General features: G+C 44.8%; 1 protein-coding gene across 1 annotated transcript; it reads right to left on the bottom strand.

The window, feature by feature from the left end:
• Nucleotides 1-2,569: 2,569 nt before the first annotated feature.
• Nucleotides 2,570-20,652, bottom strand: LOC125903406 (dual specificity protein phosphatase 19-like). Its single transcript, XM_049600315.1, has 5 exons — nucleotides 20,464-20,652; nucleotides 20,027-20,269; nucleotides 12,153-12,199; nucleotides 8,602-8,754; nucleotides 2,570-4,244 (listed from the first exon to the last, which is right to left on the bottom strand). Exons 2-5 carry the CDS (start codon nucleotides 20,250-20,252, stop codon nucleotides 4,062-4,064), a joined length of 609 nt encoding a protein of 202 aa, XP_049456272.1. The 5' UTR covers nucleotides 20,253-20,269; nucleotides 20,464-20,652; the 3' UTR covers nucleotides 2,570-4,061.

The raw sequence follows: 20,652 nt of genomic DNA, 5'->3' as shown, positions 1-20,652 counted from the left end.
AAAATGCAAAACTGTGTTTTCAAAAAGGGGACAAGTCGCTCTCTGATGATCACCCAGCACAAATGTGTCTTTTGAAGAATCGAGCTAAATACTGGGACAGTGACAATCACGCTTGTAAAGCTGTTTCTTGTTTAGCAGCTAACGAGCTGCGTCCCAAATCCACTGACGAGGAATTCTAAACACTGCATTGCCTACTGATCATCGTAGTGTCATCATGATCCTGGGGTTTGCATTGTTGTGCTCATTGTGTTAGGAAGGAAGGAGGAAAGCTCTGTTTGCATTTTCTTAGAAGAAATGTCCTGTTTTCTTTTACTTGCAGCGTGGCCCTCATGTTCACTGTGCTAGCTACACGACTCATTTATGCCACAGATGACTTTGTTTTCCATGTTAAAATGATAGACATAAACGCTGTTGGATGCACTTAGACATTTTGAGGTTCGGATCTTTGCTGGGAGGAATTTGTAGTAACTGGACCACTTTGAATTTTAAAAGAAGCCCCCACTTTTAGCAGAAGTGAGAAGTGTGACTGCCGAAGCATTGGGAAATGATCTCCTGGGTCACAGTCCTGTGCTTGTTGAACACACCCGTCCTAAGCAGACTCTTGTGCTCTTTATCCTACGTTAGTTGCTCTAAATGACTAATATGGATCAGGATGGGTTTACATAGACGTTAAAAGCCTGGTGTGTCTCACAGAGATGCTAAAGGGTGCACCTGGTCTCATAGTTGTGGTGCTAAAGTGGTGAACTTTGGCGTGGCTTGGGCATGAGACCAGGCTGGACCTTGGTAAACTTGAGGCCCTGACACACCAAGCTGTCAGTCAGCTGTCAGCTGGACTTGGTGAGCATCTGTTGCCCCAGTCGGTCACAATTTTTTTTTTTACACCGCTAGCGCCACACCAAGCTGCTTGTCCATGTCATGCTCCATTTCACAAGACCACCACAATACCTGAACTCTTTTGCTCGGGGCAGTTAAGGACAATACACATGCCGCGTATTATGCGCCCTCACATTCACTGTTTTCAATGTAGACACGCAGCAGGTGTGTTTAAATGCCAGAGCGACACTGTTGCAGCACACACGTTCCCAAGCGCCTACTTTTCAAGCACCCTGAAATAAACTTGTTCAACTTGTATCATATCTCTAGGGTCTGGTGACTTTCCCTCTAAATGTGGCAGAACCTCAGAAGCAGTGACGAGTCTTGAGTCTCCCTCGCTAGTTCAGTCATGGATTCAAAATCCAAATCAGGAAACGTCTCGGAGGAAATTGTGTTGTAGTGTGTGGACAAATTTGTTTGCTTTCACCGCCAATGCTGCAAAGTTAAAGAACCAAGTAATCATTACTAGCCAACTCGTCCTCACTGTGACCTCGTCACATGTCCACGTTTGGTCATGGGCTTTCCACGTCCACATATGGCGTCCAAGGTACCCTGGGTGTGTTGGTTGTTGACGTTCTGGGACGCTGTGTCAACTTCAGCCTGTTACATGCATTGTCTGTTTTCAAAATACACTTCTGTTTTCACAGGAAATGTACAGTTTGATACAGTCTCTTTCAAAATAAAAGTGCGACGTCGGTACAACAACTGGTTGGGTTTAGGAGAAAAGAACAGGGTTTGGCTTTACAGTCTTACAGGAAGTGAACACGGCTTTTTTCGTCCACGTCTAACGTGAGAAGTCACCGACCAAGCACTGGTTTTCAACGACTTCGGAGTGACACTGTGTTGTAATAGCCCACTGCAGAGTCGCCACCTTGTGGTAAAACATATTGATGAATGCTCATTTAGACCTTTTAATAATGCTGACAGGTTAATTTGGTCTTAATCGGCTGTTACCGTCATTATAAGGCTCAAATCTGTGGCTCCAGTATCAGTCTTGACCAAAGGGGCGGGGCCGACTGACCAGCTTTCCCTTCATTTGAATTCAAAGGTTCAGTCTGAAAACTGACTGTTAAAACCAGACAAATGTGAGCAGCTGGTGAAGTAATCACAGTCACCATTAATATTCATAACTGCAGTTAAATTATGGTCATTTTGTGCTTTGGGGCGCACACTTGATGCTTATTTTATTTCACTGTAACATTTCAGAACACAGCGTTCAACTACAGTGTGTATTTCCTGTCTTATAAACTAATATATTTAGGTCAGGATGCAGCTAAGTGTGCAGAACATCTCCTCCTGTATGGATTGGACTGTTAACACCGCCACACAGGACATTAACGAGTACAATAATGATCAGTAAATGTTTGCAGCTGGTTGAACAGCAAACACACACATCTGCCCTATAGGCTTGATTTCCATTTAAACAGTGCAGATTAGGATATGATACCTCTGTGTGCTGTGAGTGTGCAGCGTTAGGAGCTCGTCCCAGCGGTGTTTGTTGATTAGCATGTGAGCCAACTGGATTCTCCCTCATTATCTAACAAGCTAATTACAAGCTAATTATTTCAAGGGAGCGAGGTTAGCCCATCAACTTTGCAAAGTTGTGAAATTGATAGAGACAATGCAGCAGTGAGGGCAATCATTATAATTGACGGTGTACCTGCTTGTGTAGTTGAGAAAGAAATCAAGTTGCACCTCCGGAAAAAAAGTGGTACATCTTTAATTAGAAAACAATCCATGCTGCAAAGAAAGTGAGAGCTGATCTAATAGAAAATCAGTTAACAAAGCTGTCTGTGCAGCGAGAGGCAGACGCAGTGTTTCACTGACTGGCTGTATTTTTAGACAAAAGATCACAGATGGTTATAAAGGGCCCACTCAGCACATGCATGCACACTGGGGATGAACATACATATGGCACACACAAACAACACATCTATCACATGTATAGAAATTATGTGACATGAGCAGCTCCATACGGTGAGGAAGGCTATGAGATGAAGTCACCGCATCACCGTACTGATGTTGTACAGAGTCGTATTTATGTTTATTTCCTTGTGCAACAGAAACACGTTAGGTTTGGGAAAAAAAACGTCATGGTTCGGCTCAACATTCACACAGGAAGCAAACAGCAGGCTCCTGGCTGAAAGTCCGGTGTGTGTTTGACTCATCCACTGCCCTTCCTTATCACCCTGTAGGGACTTTCAAGCTGCCCAGGCATGGACTGGACACGTCGCGCTGCAGCTTGTCAACAGACGACCACACAAATGTATTACTACTTTCACCTTCTCCACCTCTGTGTTAGCTTAAAATCATGTGTGGACAGCTGCTAATTAAACTTGATGTCTCACCTGAAGAGCTGTGACTCACCAGGGATTATCTTTTTGGCCACTGTCTTTATAATATCGGCATTGTGGGTCGTTTAGCTCGGGATATTTCTCGACCTCAACGAGGAGTCTCATCTCATATATTCTTTGTCTCACACGAGACACAGCAACAGATACAGAGTTCTCTTTATACACCAGTAGTGAGGAGTTGAGCTGCCAGAGGAGCAGAGAAAAGGAGCTGCTGTGGGAGCTGGTGTGTACAAGCAGGGTACGAGTGAGGGAAAAATGCATTTAATTTTGGGGCCAGAGAGGCTGGAAATAGGACAGTGGCGTCAAGTGGCGTGGGGCAGCGAGTCCAGGAGCGCTGACGTGCATCTAGCCACTGCCGATGTGGGGTTGTGCATTTACATTTTTTGACACGCGGCATTATAACGTAGTGGCGTTATGCACTGATGCTGCCCGGTGATGTATCATACCACCGTGAAAGGATGCCTTTTTGTGCTGATGTCAAAATAACTGACCACTCCCCCTAAAGCGGCGGTATGTGACGACTTTGAGAACGGGTGGTAACATCGCCCTGGTTCCCTCGTTTATGATACTTACTCTAAAAAGCCACTGAACACATCCTGCTAAGCAGACAGACACAGTTAGCCAAACACAGTGGAACATCTCGCAGATAAAGAGCCAGATATTTCCCTCAGGAGTTGGTGGAGACCAAAACAGAGCTTGAAGGAGAGTGACTATAGAGCTTGCATGTGTAAATAAGCGACTGTTTGCTAACAGGTTGACTTCAGTAACTTAAAGGGTGATGATATGTGATGTGTGTGTTTTCCAAGTGGACCAGAAGAAATAGTTGATGCAGCTTTAAGGTTTGTAGCTCTGTAGTTGCTGATAGAAGCCGGGGTTGGGGCGAATGGAGGGCCTCGCCAGCTTCACCTGGCCGTACGCGTCATCAAACGACAGCCCCTCCCTCAACATCAGGTAGCCAATGGCGATGGAGGAGGAGCGCGATACCCCCGCGTTACAGTGGACCAGCACCACACCTTCCTGTGGACACAGAAAGTGAAAGTGACACAGAAAAGTAATTACAGTCTGCACATGTTCAGGTGATCACGTTAGGAAAACACAGTGCTGCAATATAACAATATGATTAGTGATGAATGTATCATAGCAGCTAATTCACAGGTTTATCCATTTACCACACAGGTGTTTCTGTATTTAATTACACAAACACATTTTTCTGCTTTCACCCAGTAGTACGGTTTTATTTGCCGCTGAGCTTTAGACGTATCCATCTCCGATATCTGCTGCCATCCTGATTACACTACTGGAATTTGATTTCCATCCATCTGTTTATCTGAGGCCAGGTCACAGGGGGCAGCAGGTTGAGCAAAGTACCCCAGACGTCCCTCTCCCCAGCAATGTTTTCCAGCTCCTTCTGGGGGACCCCAAGGCATTTCAAGGCCAGATGAGATATATAATCTCTCCAGTGTGTTCTGGGTCTGCCCCGGGGCCTCCTACCAGTGGGACATGCCCGGAAAACCTTGGCTCTACTCCAAGCTCTCTCCGTATATCTGAGCTCCTCACCCTCTCTCTAAGGCTGAGCCCAGCCAACCCACAGAGGAAGCTCAGTTCAGTTGCTTGTACCCGCAATCTTTTTTTCGGTCACTACCCAGCTCAGCTCAGTCTGGTGCAGCGCCTGCATCACTGCTGATGCTACACCACGCTGTGGATCCACCTCACACTCCATTCTACCCTCACTTGTGAACAAGACCCTGAGATACTCCTTCTCTTGAGGCAGTGACCCTCTTCCAACCCAGAGGGAACAATCCACGGTTCTCCAGCAGAGAACTATGACCTCAGACTTGGAGGTGCTGACTCTCATCCTGACTGCTTCACACTCGGCAGCAGACTGCCCCAGGTCATGCTGGAGGACTTTGTTCTGCTCAAAACATTAAAGATCTAACGTTGGCGGAATTAGAGGCATCTGGTGGCGAGGTTGCAGTTTGCATTCAACTGAAACCTCTCTTGTGCGAAAACGCAAATAGCCCTATCCAGAGCCAATGTAGAAACAATGTTACAAAAACACAACGGTTTGAGTTGATTATACACTGAAGAAAACATAGTTACGAATGTTATACTCTATTTCTGCCAAAGATTTCTGCCAATATATCCCTCTAAAGCATCAAATCAACACCATAACCTACACCGTGCACCTCCCCAGAAATGTAACTCCACAGTGTCACAGTGCCGCAGACCTCCTGTCTGTCTCTGTAAGCTGAAACCATTTCCCTCAGTGGAAACAAAGCTTTGATTTACTTTAATTTCACAGGTAAGAAACAATAAATTGTGAAGACAATAAAGCCTCCACACACTGTGTGTGATTTATCCTGGCTGAAATATGAGCAGAGGAAATCTCTGCTAGCAGCTAGGCTAATTTATACAATGTAAAATGCCATAGGCTTGTGCTAATAACGTTAGCATGTTTTATTTGTGGGGAAAATGTGTCCAGATAAAGACAAGTCTCGATTAAGCTATGTTTAATGTGTGTTTAACGTGTGTTTAATGTGTTGAATATGTGTTTAATATGTGTTTGTGTGTTTAATGTGTGTTTGTGTGTTTAATGTGTGTTTAATGTGTTTAATGTGTGTTTGTGTTTGTGTGTTTAATATGTGTTTGTGTGTTTAATGTGTGTTTAATGTGTTTAATGTGTGTTTAATGTGTTTAATGTGTGTTTGTGTGTTTAATGTGTGTTTAATGCAAATAAATAAATAAATCTGCCTTACACACCGGGCCTTTAAAAAGTGATATTTAAAAAATAACCAAACATCCACCTCTAGAAATTTTGTTTCAGAAGTTTCGGAGGCTGCTATCTGAAAACATCAGCACATAAAAAATGAAAATGATCCTTTTTTTGTCATTTCAAAATGATAAACACGTTCTAATAAATGAGTGCGCTGTTCACCGTGTTGACATGACATCAGATAGATTGAAAAAAATCACAGCTTGACGAGTCATTTCGCTGCGTTTCTCCTCCTGAAGAATCTGTAATTTCTGACTTTCCAGTGCCTCTGAAAGCAGCGTTAGACAGAGAGCATGTAGAGCAAGTTGAGACGGAATAAATCTGCAGTTTGTGTGTGTGTGTGTGTGTGTGTGTGTGTGTGTGTGTGTGTGTCAAAATTTGCGATATGATTAATATTAATGTTGATGTAATTATTTTACTGCCTAGAGTGCCTGGCTGGAAATGAATTTTTTAAATTCCAGCCACATCTTTAGACAATGCGTGCAGGCCCACGGCTCAGAACTGAAGCTCAGCATATTGACACATTTGTCTCCTTTTCTTTCTTCCTTTTTTTCTCGACGTGGAGCTTCCCGTCACAGGATCAAGTCTCTGTTCTGGCTGAGATGGTGCAGAATAAGAAGGTGTAAGCACATTTTTGATTCTACATGTCAATTAATACCCCCTGAGGGACGGGAGATTTAAATTAGCCTCGGCTACACACACACGTGTGGCGCTTTTGTTGCTGTAATTGACATGTCGTCACTGTTATCTGTGCTTTCGTTTCATAAAATGACCCAATCAGGCGGCTCCTGTGGGTAAAACACAATCAAACGAAGAACATACAGAACACAGAGAGGCTATACCAGGCCGGAAGAATGACATCAGTCTTTAATAAGTTTCTATCAATCAAAAAGGGTTTCTCCGCTCCTTTGTATTATTTGTGCTGGTGTCTGCAGTCGCTATAGTTACATATCAGGTTGCGTTTTCCTTCCTTTAGAAAACAGGAAACTTCTACAAACCGAAAATTGCCTGAGCAAGATAATCCATCACAGCGAACATGGAGACTTAATTTGGTTTTGTCAGAGTTTCTTGTTTTGCTGTTATTTCATTGCGCTCGAGTTGAGTGTTTTCATATCAGTGCTCACATCACATTATGTTCTGCTTACGGTCAATCTCCTGACACACACACACACACACACACACACACACACACACACACACAAACAAGCACACGCACACGCACACGCACACAAACACACGCACACGCACACGCACGGGAAGAAATGCTCAGCCTGGAAATAATCCCTTAAAAAGAATTACATACAGCACGTGAGATGACTGAGGGAGAGCTACGTGGCAGCAGAGGAAGCGTCGACTTTTCTCCATTAAATGACCCCAGCGTGGTCTTTAATAGGTATTCTGACCACCCACCTGGCCTTTGTGCTGCGTTACAGATAACTGGCTGCTGTAGATGTATGTAAATGAATCGCAGCCAGGTAGCAGAATAGCTGTGTGTGCACACTGACACGTTAAATTACCCGGCAGATATAAAAGACGGCATTTTTAGGCTACGGGAGCCTCCTGAGAGAAAGTGGAGACAGAAATATTTAAACAGAATTGATGCATTTTTTATCTGGTAAAACCATGAAAGTGTGTGTGTGTGTGTGTGTGTGTGTGTGTGCACCTGTCAGTGATAAAGGATGACTCAGTACATTTACTAAAGTAGAAGTTTAAGCTTCTTGTTCTCGGTTATGTCAAGTTCATGTTACTTTGTACTCCACTAGATCACAACTGAGATAACCCCTACAAACAGGTTATTCATGGACGTGTAATCGCACAACGTGAAACTGCCCCAGCTGATTACTCTAATGTCGGGATGATACAGAATACACTAATTAAGCGGTGTAAAGAAAGCGAGTAGCGCGATGCGCTTTTTCACGAGAGCTGAAAAGTCTGAACTTTAGCAACCGATTCGCACCACGACAGCCAATCAGCATTGAGATCATCGGGGGATGTATTTTGGACTTTTTCTTTCCACTAGCCTGAAAGGAGACATTTTATGGAGGCAAAATAGTACAGAAGCTCAAAACTGAAGAGTGCATTAAATTACTATGTTTTGACCCGGGGCGCCTTTCCTTAAAGAATCAAATCAAAACTTATCTAACAGAGTTATGTCAGAGAGAGTTGCTGCGTAAAGTGTCTCAGGATCTTGTTCACGATTGAGAGGAAAATGGAGCGTGAGATGGATCGGCAGTTTGGGCCGGACAGTCGAGGTGAACAAAGGCATGAGCGGGAAGCCAAGGGTCTCGCTTTATTGGTCCATCTACATGAAAATGGACGGATGAATTAAATTATGTCAGGTACATCAATCCAATAATATACTTTCTAAAAAACAAAAGACTAAAAGAGGCCTTTACTTTTAAAAAAATACCCTCATTTGCTTTTCTTGCTGTTTCTGTTGGATAAGATTTATGACAGTTATGCGAAGATGAAGCTAGCTTAGCTTAGCTTAGCTTAGCATTAAGACTGGAAACAGGGTAAACAGCTAGCATGGCTCTGTTGTGAGGAAACTAAATCTGCCTACCTGCACCTCAAACGTACTTTACATTCACGTGTTTGTACCTGTGCTCGTGCCTGATCTATAAAGGAGCTGCATTCCTCCAGATATGAAGTGATGTCGGTGTCTGGGAGGTCCAGGATCTGCAGAGTCTTATAAACCAGCTGATCTGGGAGCAGGTTATTGACTCCATAGGCCACATTTAGCACATGAGACACCTGTCAGGGAGAAAGAGACATGACACTCCTTGAGCAAATGACCCCTGAGCATTGACTTGTTTTTAGAAGCTGCTTTCGCAGGAGAGCAAAGAGAGATATTCTGTCAGCCGTATTGATGACGTGACACAACCTGAATGTGACTGAGTGAGAGGGCAGAAAGACAGAGCAAGAAGAGGGTTGACGAAGAACGATGAGGAGGAGAGAAGGAGAAAAAGAGGGGGGTGGGGTGGACGGGAAAGAAGACAGATGGCTCAATTCATTTTGCAGTATCTGTCTACTCACTTAAATTTAGCTTACCTCTGAGGGCTAAAATCTCTCCTCCTCTACATCTGCTTTTGGACTGCTGCTAATATCCACCTTCCTTTTCCACAAGTTTAAAAAGAAATCTGGTGATGTGCTATGTTTTTATAATTGTCCACAAATCCCAGCAAAAGACCCAAAGCAGTGATTAATGTATCTGCCAACCGGTCACTTTATCTTTACATTCTTTACTCACTGTTAAACTGTTTAAATCATAATGCATATATATTTACACCTTTCACATTTATCCATCTGCAAATACTGTCTACACAAATGTATATTACTTTATTTATGTTTATTTTAGCCCTATATTTTACCTTGCACTATTGCATGTTTTAGACTATTTTACTTAAATATTTAATGAGCATTGTTGGAGGGAGCCTGAGGGTCTAAGATGTTCATTGCCTATGACTGCTTTTTCGTAACTCTTGCACATATGGTGAGAATGAAGAACTTGAAAAGCCGCAAGAAATAGCCATGGGTCACTAAAAAACACCAATGTTTGGTGGCTAAAAAGCCGCAAGGAAAAACAGTGATGGATGCCTCACAAAGGGACCGGATGAACAGCCACATGTCGCTAAAGAACACCCAGGTTTGGGAGCTAAAAAGCCGCTGAAAGAAACAGTGATGGATTCCTCAAAAAAAAAATGCTGGAAGAACAGCAACTGGTAGCTAAAACACATCCACATTCAGGGGCGAAAAAAGCTGCTGGAAAAACAGTGATAGATTCCTTAAAAAATCCGCTGGAAAATAAGTCATCGGTTGCTAAAAAACACCCAAGGTTAGCTCCTGGAAAAACAGCCACTGGTCGCTAAAGAACACCCATGTTTGGGGACTAAAAAGCCACTGGAAAAACAGTGATGGTCACTAAAAAACATGCATGGTTTGGAGTTAAAAAGCTGTAGGTAAAACAGCCACTAGTTGCTAAAAAAAAAAAACACATTTGGGAGCTAAAAAGCCACTGGAAAGACAGTGATGGATTCCTCAAAAAGCCACTGGAAACGAAGCCACTAGTCGCTAAAAAGCACCATGTTTGATGGCTAAAAAGCTGCAAGAAACACAGAGACAGATCCCCAAAACACACTCACATTTGGGGGCTAAAAGCTGTTGAGTGTGATGGATCCCTCAAAAAAGCTTCTGGAAAAACAGCCTCGAGTCACTAAAAAAACCCACCCATGTTTGGGACTAAAAAGCTCTCGAAAAACAGCAATGATCACTTAAAAATACCCACATTTTAGGGCTAAAAAGCCGCAGAAACCTGCTGGAAAATTAGCCACGGGTCACTAAAAAATACCAAGGCTTGGTGGCAAAAAAGCCGCAAGAAACACAGGGACAGATCCCCAAAAAACATTCACATTTGGGGGCTAAAAGCTGCTGTAAAGACAGTGATGGATCCCTCAAAAAGCTGCTGGAAAATAAGCCACTAGTAGCTAAAGAACACCCATGTTTGGGATTAATACGCTGCTTCAAAGTAACTGGTTGTTGCATTAGGTAACATGTTCCTTTTCCCACATACACCGTCCTGCTGCCACACATACTCACTAAAGCATGCAACTTGGATTAATCCGCCACTGAAAATAGTCCCCACCAAATAAACTTTTTACCAGTGCTTGTGTAACCTTTGTGAAAACCACAGTGCTTCCCTGTCATGTTATAAATGCTCAAATAAAATTAAATATTTGTTTTTAAAAATGTACGTTTCCAGCAGGAACCAGCGGGCTCAGGGCTGAGAGCCTCACACAGGGTGCGAAGTTGACAGTCGTTGACACTAAAAGTAAAGCAAGCCGGCAGCCTTTTCCTTTTCCTTTATCAACACAGGATGGTAAAGAGCAGATTTCATCACTAACTTAGTGTTTTAAACTTACATCCTGGTGACTATCAGACTTTTGGATAACACTGGTTACATGATTATTTAATCATTTATATGATTAGTAGTTTGACAGGGACGATGCTCTTTGATCGTCAACAACAATAAACAAAATATTTAATTAAAAAAAACTGTATTTCCATCAGTTTTTAATCATCCCTGGTCAGGTGTTAAAATAGAATAAAATGGCATATCTAAAAAAAAAAACCTAATAAATACTAAGGTGTATACCACCTTAGGTTTGGGACAAGCTGGACGTGCCAGCTGGAAAAGAACACATTCACCATGTTCCTGATCGCTCTCTACCATGTTCGCAGGTGCGTTCACAAATCGAGTTATGTAGTAATTAGTCAGCGAAGCAAAAGATATATAATGATTGATTATGTAATTTTTTGGTCCACCTGCTGAAATCTAAGTCTGAATTTGGTAATGCAGATGGCGTTTTTTTGTTGTTGTTGCTCTTTTTAATCCATTACTAAACGTTTGATTAAAGACGTTAAAACCAGCTGAGCGGCAAATGCAGCAAAGTTTAAGCAGCCAGAAACCAAACCGGGCTCTGTTGAGGTAAGAGACGGACTCTGTGGATGTGCAGCAGTCAAAGACAAACTGCATTGTATCACTGAAACACGGAGATAATTATAAAGGTTTCTGGAAATCAGACCTAAAAGGAGACTCAAGCTGGATTCTGCAGTGCGTCTTAATGTATTCATTTTATGTCTTCAGCTGATTCACAGTGTTCTTGTTACTGAGATACCTGTGAATGTTTATTAAATGTTGCACTGATAAGAACAGATCCCTTTATATATTGTCCTCTGAGTGGAGTCTGAGCTTTATTAGCTATCTGTGGGAAACCCTGGTTGGTTTGGTTATTAAGCAGTCAAGGTTTCATCCCAGAAACAGGAAGTGAAGGTATTTGTAATCTCTCCAATTCATCATCCTGAGACTGCACAGGCAGCAATATGCTCATGCCTGCGAGCAGCCACTGCAGAGAGGAGTAGTCACATTTCTCTGATGTGGAGAAGCAGCGCTGAGACCTACTGTAATCATTTACTCCCTCTACTGAGCTAAACTGTCACTGCATGAGTCATGAAGCTCCTCCGGCTGTTGGCTGCGTGTTCGCCGACCCGCAGGACACAGCACACCTCCACGGCTGCCTCTAATCTCATGTCACTGCACACGTGATCGCAGCACAGCGAGGGCATGCCCGCTCTATTGATCCCTGTGTACTGACCTTATGTCTCTGCAGGGTGTCAATGTCGTGGGCCGCATCCTGAGAGGCTGAAAAGGGAGAAACAAGTTGGTGAGAAGACGGACCGCAGGGCATGCCTCTGCTTACCAGAACTTATCTATTGAAAACAAAAATGCTTCCTGCAGGCTGACAATAATTACTCAGTTATAAAATGAACAAATGCTGCTTCCCCCCCTTCTTCACATGAATATTTATCGGCATCTCCCTCATTTATTTTTACACGAGAGAGACAAAATGCAGCACTTAATTCAGCTGTGCAGTGCTATCAGTGTTAATGATGGAGGTTGTGTTTGTCAAACAAAAGTGCCAAAAATTCACCAGCTCGAGCTTCTTAATGTGAAGATTTGCTGTTTCTTTTTAAGTTGAATATCTTTGTGTTGGTTGAACAAAGACAAGCGATATGAAGACGGGGATTTCAACCCTTTCTCATTCTGAAGTCGTCGTTACGTTAGTCGACGAGGAAGGTCATTAGTCAGCAAGATTTCATTGGTCGCTTAGTCACAGAATAAAACAAACAAACGTGGAACTCTACCAGGAGCTGCTCCTTGTCAAAATAAATCCGAACCCATATGACTGGAGCATGTGTGACTTTACTTTGAAAGGACAGACACAGGAAGTGTCCACGCTCAGCAGTCAGACAGCAGTCAGGTTAATCTCCAGGGCTGGTACCTGCGGTTATTCCACAGGCTAGTTAATAACATGTCGGGCAGGAAATCCAAAGTGTGGGATCATTTTGAGAAGGTGAAGGACGAACCCAAGGTGATATGTAAACTCATCTTCATTGGTCGACTACAAACATGACGTATCATCTGAACCATGGAAGTAGCTACATGCCCATTAGCCCACAGCGTCATTAACTACATCATATGTAGACATGAAAGTCCACTGACCAAGCGGCGATATGTGACGAGTTGGGAGTGAGAATGTGTTGCCTCAGGATTTGGAAGGAATCTCTATTTACTGACATTTTTATCACAGAAACAATCAGAAATTCTTTCTTCACGCCAACTTATTCCTGATCATATAAACCAGGGAACAAGCAGTGTTTTACAAAAAGAGCAATCAGATGTCACACAGATGGAAAAAACAGTCACATCAGTGGTGTAAACTTGAGCAGCAGAAAGCAAATGCTGCAGGATATCAGCACCTATATCACTTAGCAGGAAATCATTCAGACAGCAAACCCTTTCTGAACAGCTGCAGCACGGAGGAGGGAAGAAATCAGTCAGCGGAAACCAACAGTAAAATGGCTTACAGCCACAGAAATAAAAAGGAATCAGATGATTTGTACAGCAGCACAAGGCCAGGCTCAAAAAACTGCTGAAATAAACATCCAGCATTATCTACAGCTGCAGAAAAACAAGTTTATGATTTTCATGAAAAGAACGAGCAAAGGCGTTTTCAGACCCCTGAGCAACAGTTTTGAACAGTTTGAATGACGAACGCAGCAGAGGAAGCAGGTCAAAGACTAATGGAGGGAATAAAATGAGAAAGACGGTACAGCAGGCCAAACTGAGCAACGGTCTGAGCTGAGAAAAAGCAGATAATCACTGAAGGAGACAGTTAAAACAGAACGAGTGACATCTCTTCCAATTTGTCAAATAGCTCTTCATGAAAAGCAGGAGTCGGATAATTATGTGAAAGACACATATGGGCAGGAAACAGAACACGATGGCAGGACTTCCTCCAGATTTCCAGAGTGGATACTCTGCAGCAGCTCGCTGCCTTCAAAGTAGCAATATCTGCACTCTTTGCAGTCGCCAAGCCACTTTTACATAATGCCAGATTCATGGTGTTGGGAGAAGTAAATCTAAATCCAAAGGAAAGAGAGTCTCTGGAAACGAGCCAGCTCCAGCCCATATGCTTCATCAGTGTAGAAGGAAAAGCTTTAAACTGACACATCTGTGAGGAGGTGCAGGGATGCCAGGAATTTTACAGCATTTCTAAATACAGGAGTGACATGGGACCAGATTCAATCTGCTAAACACCAGAGGACAGATCTCAGTCATCTTTATTCTGCTGAGTTGCAAATGCTATTAAAAGTTTTTTATTTAGAAATGAAACTATTTTAACAGAATGTTTGCTCAACCTACGGCTCTTCCTCATACTTCTGATTAAGGACAAAAAGTCGCCATCTTAAATATCCACCAGGAGGAACCCAGGGCCCTCTGCACCAGGAGGAACCCAGGGCCCTCTGCACCAGGAGGAACCCAGGGCCCACTGCACCAGGAGGAACCCAGGGCCCTCTGCACCAGGAGGAACCCAGGGCCCACTGCACCAGGAGGAACCCAGGGCCCTCTGCACCAGGAGGAACCCAGGGCCCACTGCACCAGGAGGAACCCAGGGCCCACTGCACCAGGAGGAACCCAGGGCCCACTGCACCAGGAGGAACCCAGGGCCCTCTGCACCAGGAGGAACCCAGGGCCCAATGCACCAGGAGGAACCCAGGGCCCTCTGCACCGGGAGGAACCCAGGGCCCTCTGCACCAGGAGCAACCCAGGGCCCTCTGCACCAGGAGGAACCCAGGGCCCAATGCACCAGGAGGAACCCAGGGCCCTCTGCACCGGGAGGAACCCAGGGCCCTCTGCACCAGGAGGAACCCAGGGCCCTCTGCACCAGGAGGAACCCAGGGCCCTCTGCACCAGGAGGAACCCAGGGCCCTCTGCACCAGGAGGAACCCAGGGCCCTCTGCACCGGGAGGAACCCAGGGTCCTCTGCACCAGGAGGAACCCAGGGCCCTCTGCACCGGGAGGAACCCAGAGCCCTCTGCACCGGGAGGAACCCAGGGCCCTCTGCACCAGGAGGAACCGAGAGCCCTCTGCACCGGGAGGAACCCAGGGCCCTCTGCACCGGGAGGAACCCAGGGCCCTCTGCACCAGGAGGAACCCAGGGCCCTCTGCACCAGGAGGGACCCAGGGCCCTCTGCACTGGGAAGAACCCAGGGCCCTCTGCACCAGGAGGAACCCAGGGCCCTCTGCACCAGGAGGAACCCAGGGCCCTCTGCACCAGGAGGAACCCAGGGCCCACTGCACCAGGAGGAACCCAGGGCCCACTGCACCAGGAGGAACCCAGGGCCCTCTGCACCAGGAGGAATGATGGAGCTGCACGGTGCTGGGCTGTGAGCACAGGTCCCACTAGAGGACGTGGGGCCCTCATGCCACCCTCATGGAGTCTGTTTCTGACAGTGTGGTCAGAAACATGCACACCAGTAGCCTGCTGGAGGTCATGTTGTAGGGCTCTGGCAGTGCTCCTCCTGTTCCTCCTCACACAAAGGAGCAGATAGCGGTCCTACTGCTGGGTTGATGCCCTTCTACGGCCCTGTCCAGCTCTCCTGGTGTAACGGCCGGTCTCCTGGTATCTGGTATCAACCTGACTGGGCTGCAGGTACGGCCTCATGCTACCAGTAGTGCCAAGGACACTAGCAGAAGACCAAACTAGAGAAGAATCAGTCAGGAAGGATAAGGAGAGAGCAACTGTCTGTGGACACCACATGTAAAACCATTCCCTTTTTGGGGCTTCTCTTGCTTTTGCCTCTCCATTGCACCTGTTGTCACTTTGATTTGCACCAAAGCAGCTGGAACTGACTCACAATCACTTGTGCTTCCTGAATGGACACATTGATATCCCTGAAGTTTAACTGACTTCCTGTTAGACTGTGACCATTGAGTGTTCAGTTTTTGAGCAGTGTAAATATAAATAAATATGTGTCTCAATATTTGGAGGGTTTTTTTAAGATGAGGGATTAAATACTCTTCAGAGAATTCTCCGTATCTTAAACAAAGAAAACTTTAAAAACTAATTGAATTCCTTTTAAAAATGTACTGTTTCAAGATTGAAGAGCTTTCTTATACACAGAGAACAAGTTCCACTGTAATTAAATTCTTGGTTTGCTGTCCTCTTTGATCGCCATCTATAGAACAGAAATACTTAAAGGAGCAGATTTAGAAGTCGAAGAAGAAGATATACTTTATGAACTGCCCAGGGGAAATTCAGTTTTTTTAATCTGTTGTCATGCAAACAACTATTCTTATTTTCAAGTGATTATACACTAAAGAGAACATGCTTATTATATTATATTCCATCTCTTCCAATATATCCACCCGAATCCTGCACACTGGTCCATCCATCCATTTTAATCTGCTTATCCGAGGCCGGGTCACAGGGGCAGCAGGCCGAGTAAAGCACCCCAGACGTCCCTCTCCCCAGCAACACTTTCCAGCTCCTCCTGGAGGACCCCGAGGTGTTCCCAGGCCAGACGAGATATATAATCCCTCCAGTGTGTTCTGGGTCTGCCCCGGGGCCTCCTACCAGCGGGACGTGCCCAGAACACCTGTAACAGGAGGCGCCCAGGAGGATCCTGATCAGATGTTGAACCACCTCAACTGACCCCTTTTGACGTGAAAGAGCTCCCTCCAGATGTCCAAGCTCCTCCCCCTATCTCTAAGGCTGAGCCCAGACACACTACAGCGGAAACTTATTTCGGCCGCTTGTATCTGCGACCCTATTCTGATGACCATAGGTGAGGGTTGGGACGTAGATGGACCAGTAAATCGAAAGTTTCGTCCTTCAGGTCAGCTCCCTCTTCACCACGATGGTCCAGAGCAGGGCACACATCAAGGTCAAGAAGACTGTGATGGAACAGAATATTCGGACTTCAAGTACCTCACCCTGTATGGGGACACTAGGGCCCTCCCTGGAGCCAGACCTGGATGGGGAGCTTACCAGCCCTGTTCAGGCTCAGCCCCAATAAATAACATTGATCCGTCGCACTGTGAGCCCTGCGCCCACAGGGACAGGAATCAGGGTCCAGTGCATTGTGTGCCGGGCAGCAGGGGCGGGGCCCTGGGCATGCTGATCCCTGGCGTCACAGACAGGCACACTGGACCTTTAGAGTAAAAGTGAAGTTGTCACGAAGCTTATTTGCTTTCTTGCAGAGTTTGATGAGAAGATTGAGACCATCACTGTATGAGAGAGGTATCAATACTCTCATCTAACGCTCAGTGACAACATGCTTTATTTTAATTTCTGCTGTCTGTACGGAGCGTCCACCCAGACTGGTCATGTTTCCACACATGACGAGATAATCATCATCATCATTTAACAGAGGATGGCAGTTTGATTATAAATATCAGAGACACTGAAATCAGAGCGTTAAAGAGAGCCGAGGGTGCACACTGCAGAGCACACAGAGAGGAAATCACCTCCAGTCTCACAGGGTGTTTATGCCGTATACATAATGTGACAACTGTGACAAGAGCATCGCAGACAAAAAGGCTGCCTGTCGAGTGGAGTGATCGCCTGAAATGGGCTCGGACAAAAGAAGCAGATGAAATAGCGTCTCTGTTGTCCCACTGTCTGACAATCACAACGACAGAGAGGCATTTTAATATCAGGCACGTTCAACAAGGGGGTTCACTTTCAGAGACCTGGTTCTGTAACAGGGAAATGAACAGTGTGACATTCAGTGACCCGCCGTACGAGGACAAGGCACTTCTGTGGAGCCTAACAGATGTAATATTTTATTGATCCCTGCTGAGAAATTCTCTCTTCGAGGTCAAAGCACAGTGTAAGCTCCAGACGTGAACGGCACCCCGGAGCTGTGAGGGGAGTCAATGTCAGGCTCAAGGACACTTCAGCAGGATGTATACATGCTGACATGTGGGGGTGTCAGCGTCCTCCAACTGAAGGACAGAGCACCACGCTCCTTGATGTCAAAATCAATGATATTGATTTATTTGTTGTTAAGACTTTGTTTATTTATTTATTTATTTATGTAGTATTAGCAGACTGGAATACTGACGTGACTGACACACACAGCAGCTGTGAGTAGCAGCAGTAGCCAGGAGCTGAAAGCACATACATGGGCACGTGCACAGATAGACCCCAGGTGGTGCCTTTTTGCCCTCTGACTACATAAGTACACTTTTTGCACGACATTTTTTTTCTATTTCTTTTTAATAATTTTATATTTTAGTTTTTAAATTTGATCCATGGCATCATTTCTCAATTTAAAGTGTCTTGTTTGCTCGACAACTGCATTTAAGTCCAGCTCCTCCCTCTGCAACTTCAGCACGCAAATCAGGCGCCCTGCAGAGCAGCATCACGCCTCCCTGACCTGCCTCCATGGACAGCCAGGTAACAACAGTGTTTGCCCTGAGTCTCAGCATTGTTTGTCTCTGTTGTGAGATTAAACTACTAAAACATCTCAATACAGCCAGACTCATTTAGGCAATAACCAACCGTTAAGTTTAACAATAACTAAACTAGTCTGGCATAAAATCAACTGCCTCCTCCAACTCTCTGCCAGATTCTGGTTCACCAGCTGTCCAGTGCGCGCAGACAAAGAGTCAGGTGTCTTTTAAACCAAAACTTAAACTGAAAATAAAGTTTATGTCTGTTAAACCAATTATTTAATTAAACCAAAATGACACGCAGTTTGGGACTGCAGAGGAGCGCAGCGTGCATGCGTCTCTTCTCTTCTCTCTTCAAGAATATTTAAAGCTTATTTAGAAAATATTTACATGTCACAAAGCTCACATCATCTCAAACATGGCGATGAGTTCACTGTACTCCAGTGTAGTGTTGCAGGGTATACTGGTACCAACAGTAGACCGCGGTACTAAAACACCACGGTACATATGATACCATAATGTTGGAGTACCGTAGTACATTGTTTTCCAGTGACATGTCAGGTATTAGCTGAACTACTGAGTATCTTTAAGCACTGAAAGTTATTATTTATTTCTTTTTACTTGCAGGCTAGATTTGTTTATATATGCTACAGTGATTTGTTTTCCACAGAGCTCTATGGTGTGAGCATTTTACTCGCATTTGCGACTAAAAATAGTTTTGTGCGAGCAAAAGAAATCATTCAGGAGCACGCTGTGCGAGTACAGATTTCAACCAGCAGAAAGGAAAGGCGAATCCTGCCGGTTGTGGGTTGAACAGGGGTCACAGACAGGAATACAGCGGAGCGCTATGGCCACCACAAGATTACAGCTTACTGGCAACCGAGAAGTCCGGCTCCAGGTCCAATAATTTCCTCTTCCAAAAGTACCTGGACAGCCGAGCCGTGGCGGCACACAGGTATGTGGCGTGTCAGAGGAGAAACGAGCCGTTCACATTTCTCTCTTTGTGGCAGGTAACGTTTCACAAACCTCACCGCACTTTAGGGACTGTTCTTTACTTGTGAAGGGACTGTTCTTTACTTATGAGGGGACTGTTCTTTACTTATGAAGGGACTGTTCTTTACTTATGAAGGGACTGTTCTTTACTTGTGAAGGGACTGTTCTTTACTTGTCAGGGGAGGAGGGTGGCTGGTTGATTCTTATTCTATTTATTTATTTTATTTTGATCCCCTCTATGTTAATCACTTATTGATGCTGTTTTTGAAGTATGAATAAGTCAATAAGTAATTTATTCCATTGAAATATCATTGATGTATTATAGAAAAGTGATTTATCTTTTTATAAATGACAAAAGGCACATCTGCCTCATTTTCGCTGTGGTATCATGATACTACTCAGAACCGTGATACTTTCACTGGTATCGTACTGTGGGTCCCAATTTTGGTACCGTGACAACACTACTCCAATGGCCTCCACAGTCACCAGGCCTCAGATGTGCTGGAACGGGAGATTCTCATCATGAACCAACTGTGTGATGTCATCATGTCAATATGGACCAAAGTCTCTGAGGAGTGTTTCCAGCACCTTGTTGAATCTGTGACACCAAGAATTTAAAAGGGGGTCCAACCTGGTACCAGCAAGGTGTACCTAATAATGTGAGCAGCGAGTGAACAACTGTTAACTCACTTCATTTATAGCAGTAGTAGACGTATTAGTGTTCTGTATTACCCAGCAGCAGGAAGGGTCTAACGACACCAACTTGAAGGTCCAGACTGTTATCCTCTACAAATCCACATCCATCTCCCTCCTCCAGCTCTTCAACCTGCTCCTCCTCCTCTCCTCCATCACCCCTCCTCTCCAGCAGCCTCCTGCCCGTCACCGTGGTAACACGCGTGCACTGTTTCTTCAGGCGGTTCTTGGAGAAGCCCTGGATCTCCTGAGCCAGTGAATGCATCACGGCAGGGTTTACAGCTGGTAAAAACAACAAGAGGGCCTGTTAGAGGAAGATGAAGAGTGTACACGAAGTGTGTGTAACTTTTAGTTGTACAAACTGTAAACTCCTGAAGTGAGAAGTGACAATAGAGTTCATAAGATCTGTAGATAATGTCTGACTCTGAACAAAATCACGGAGCTGATCATTTTAGTTTCCAGCTACATGCACCCACCTGGTCTGAATGTACTGAACTCTACCACAGTCACATCATCATCATCATCGTCGTCGTCACAGCCGCTTTAAGATAACCTGTTACAACTGCAGGAGTTACCACAGGATAAAGAAACAGTGAGCAACACGGCTGCTGCAGCGGAAGCCTCCACACACACACACACACACACACACACACACACACACACAC

Source organism: Epinephelus fuscoguttatus, linkage group LG16 (genome assembly GCF_011397635.1).
Source record: "Epinephelus fuscoguttatus linkage group LG16, E.fuscoguttatus.final_Chr_v1".
Lineage (NCBI taxonomy): Eukaryota > Metazoa > Chordata > Actinopteri > Perciformes > Serranidae > Epinephelus > Epinephelus fuscoguttatus.
This window is presented reverse-complemented; position numbering and strand designations above follow the sequence as displayed.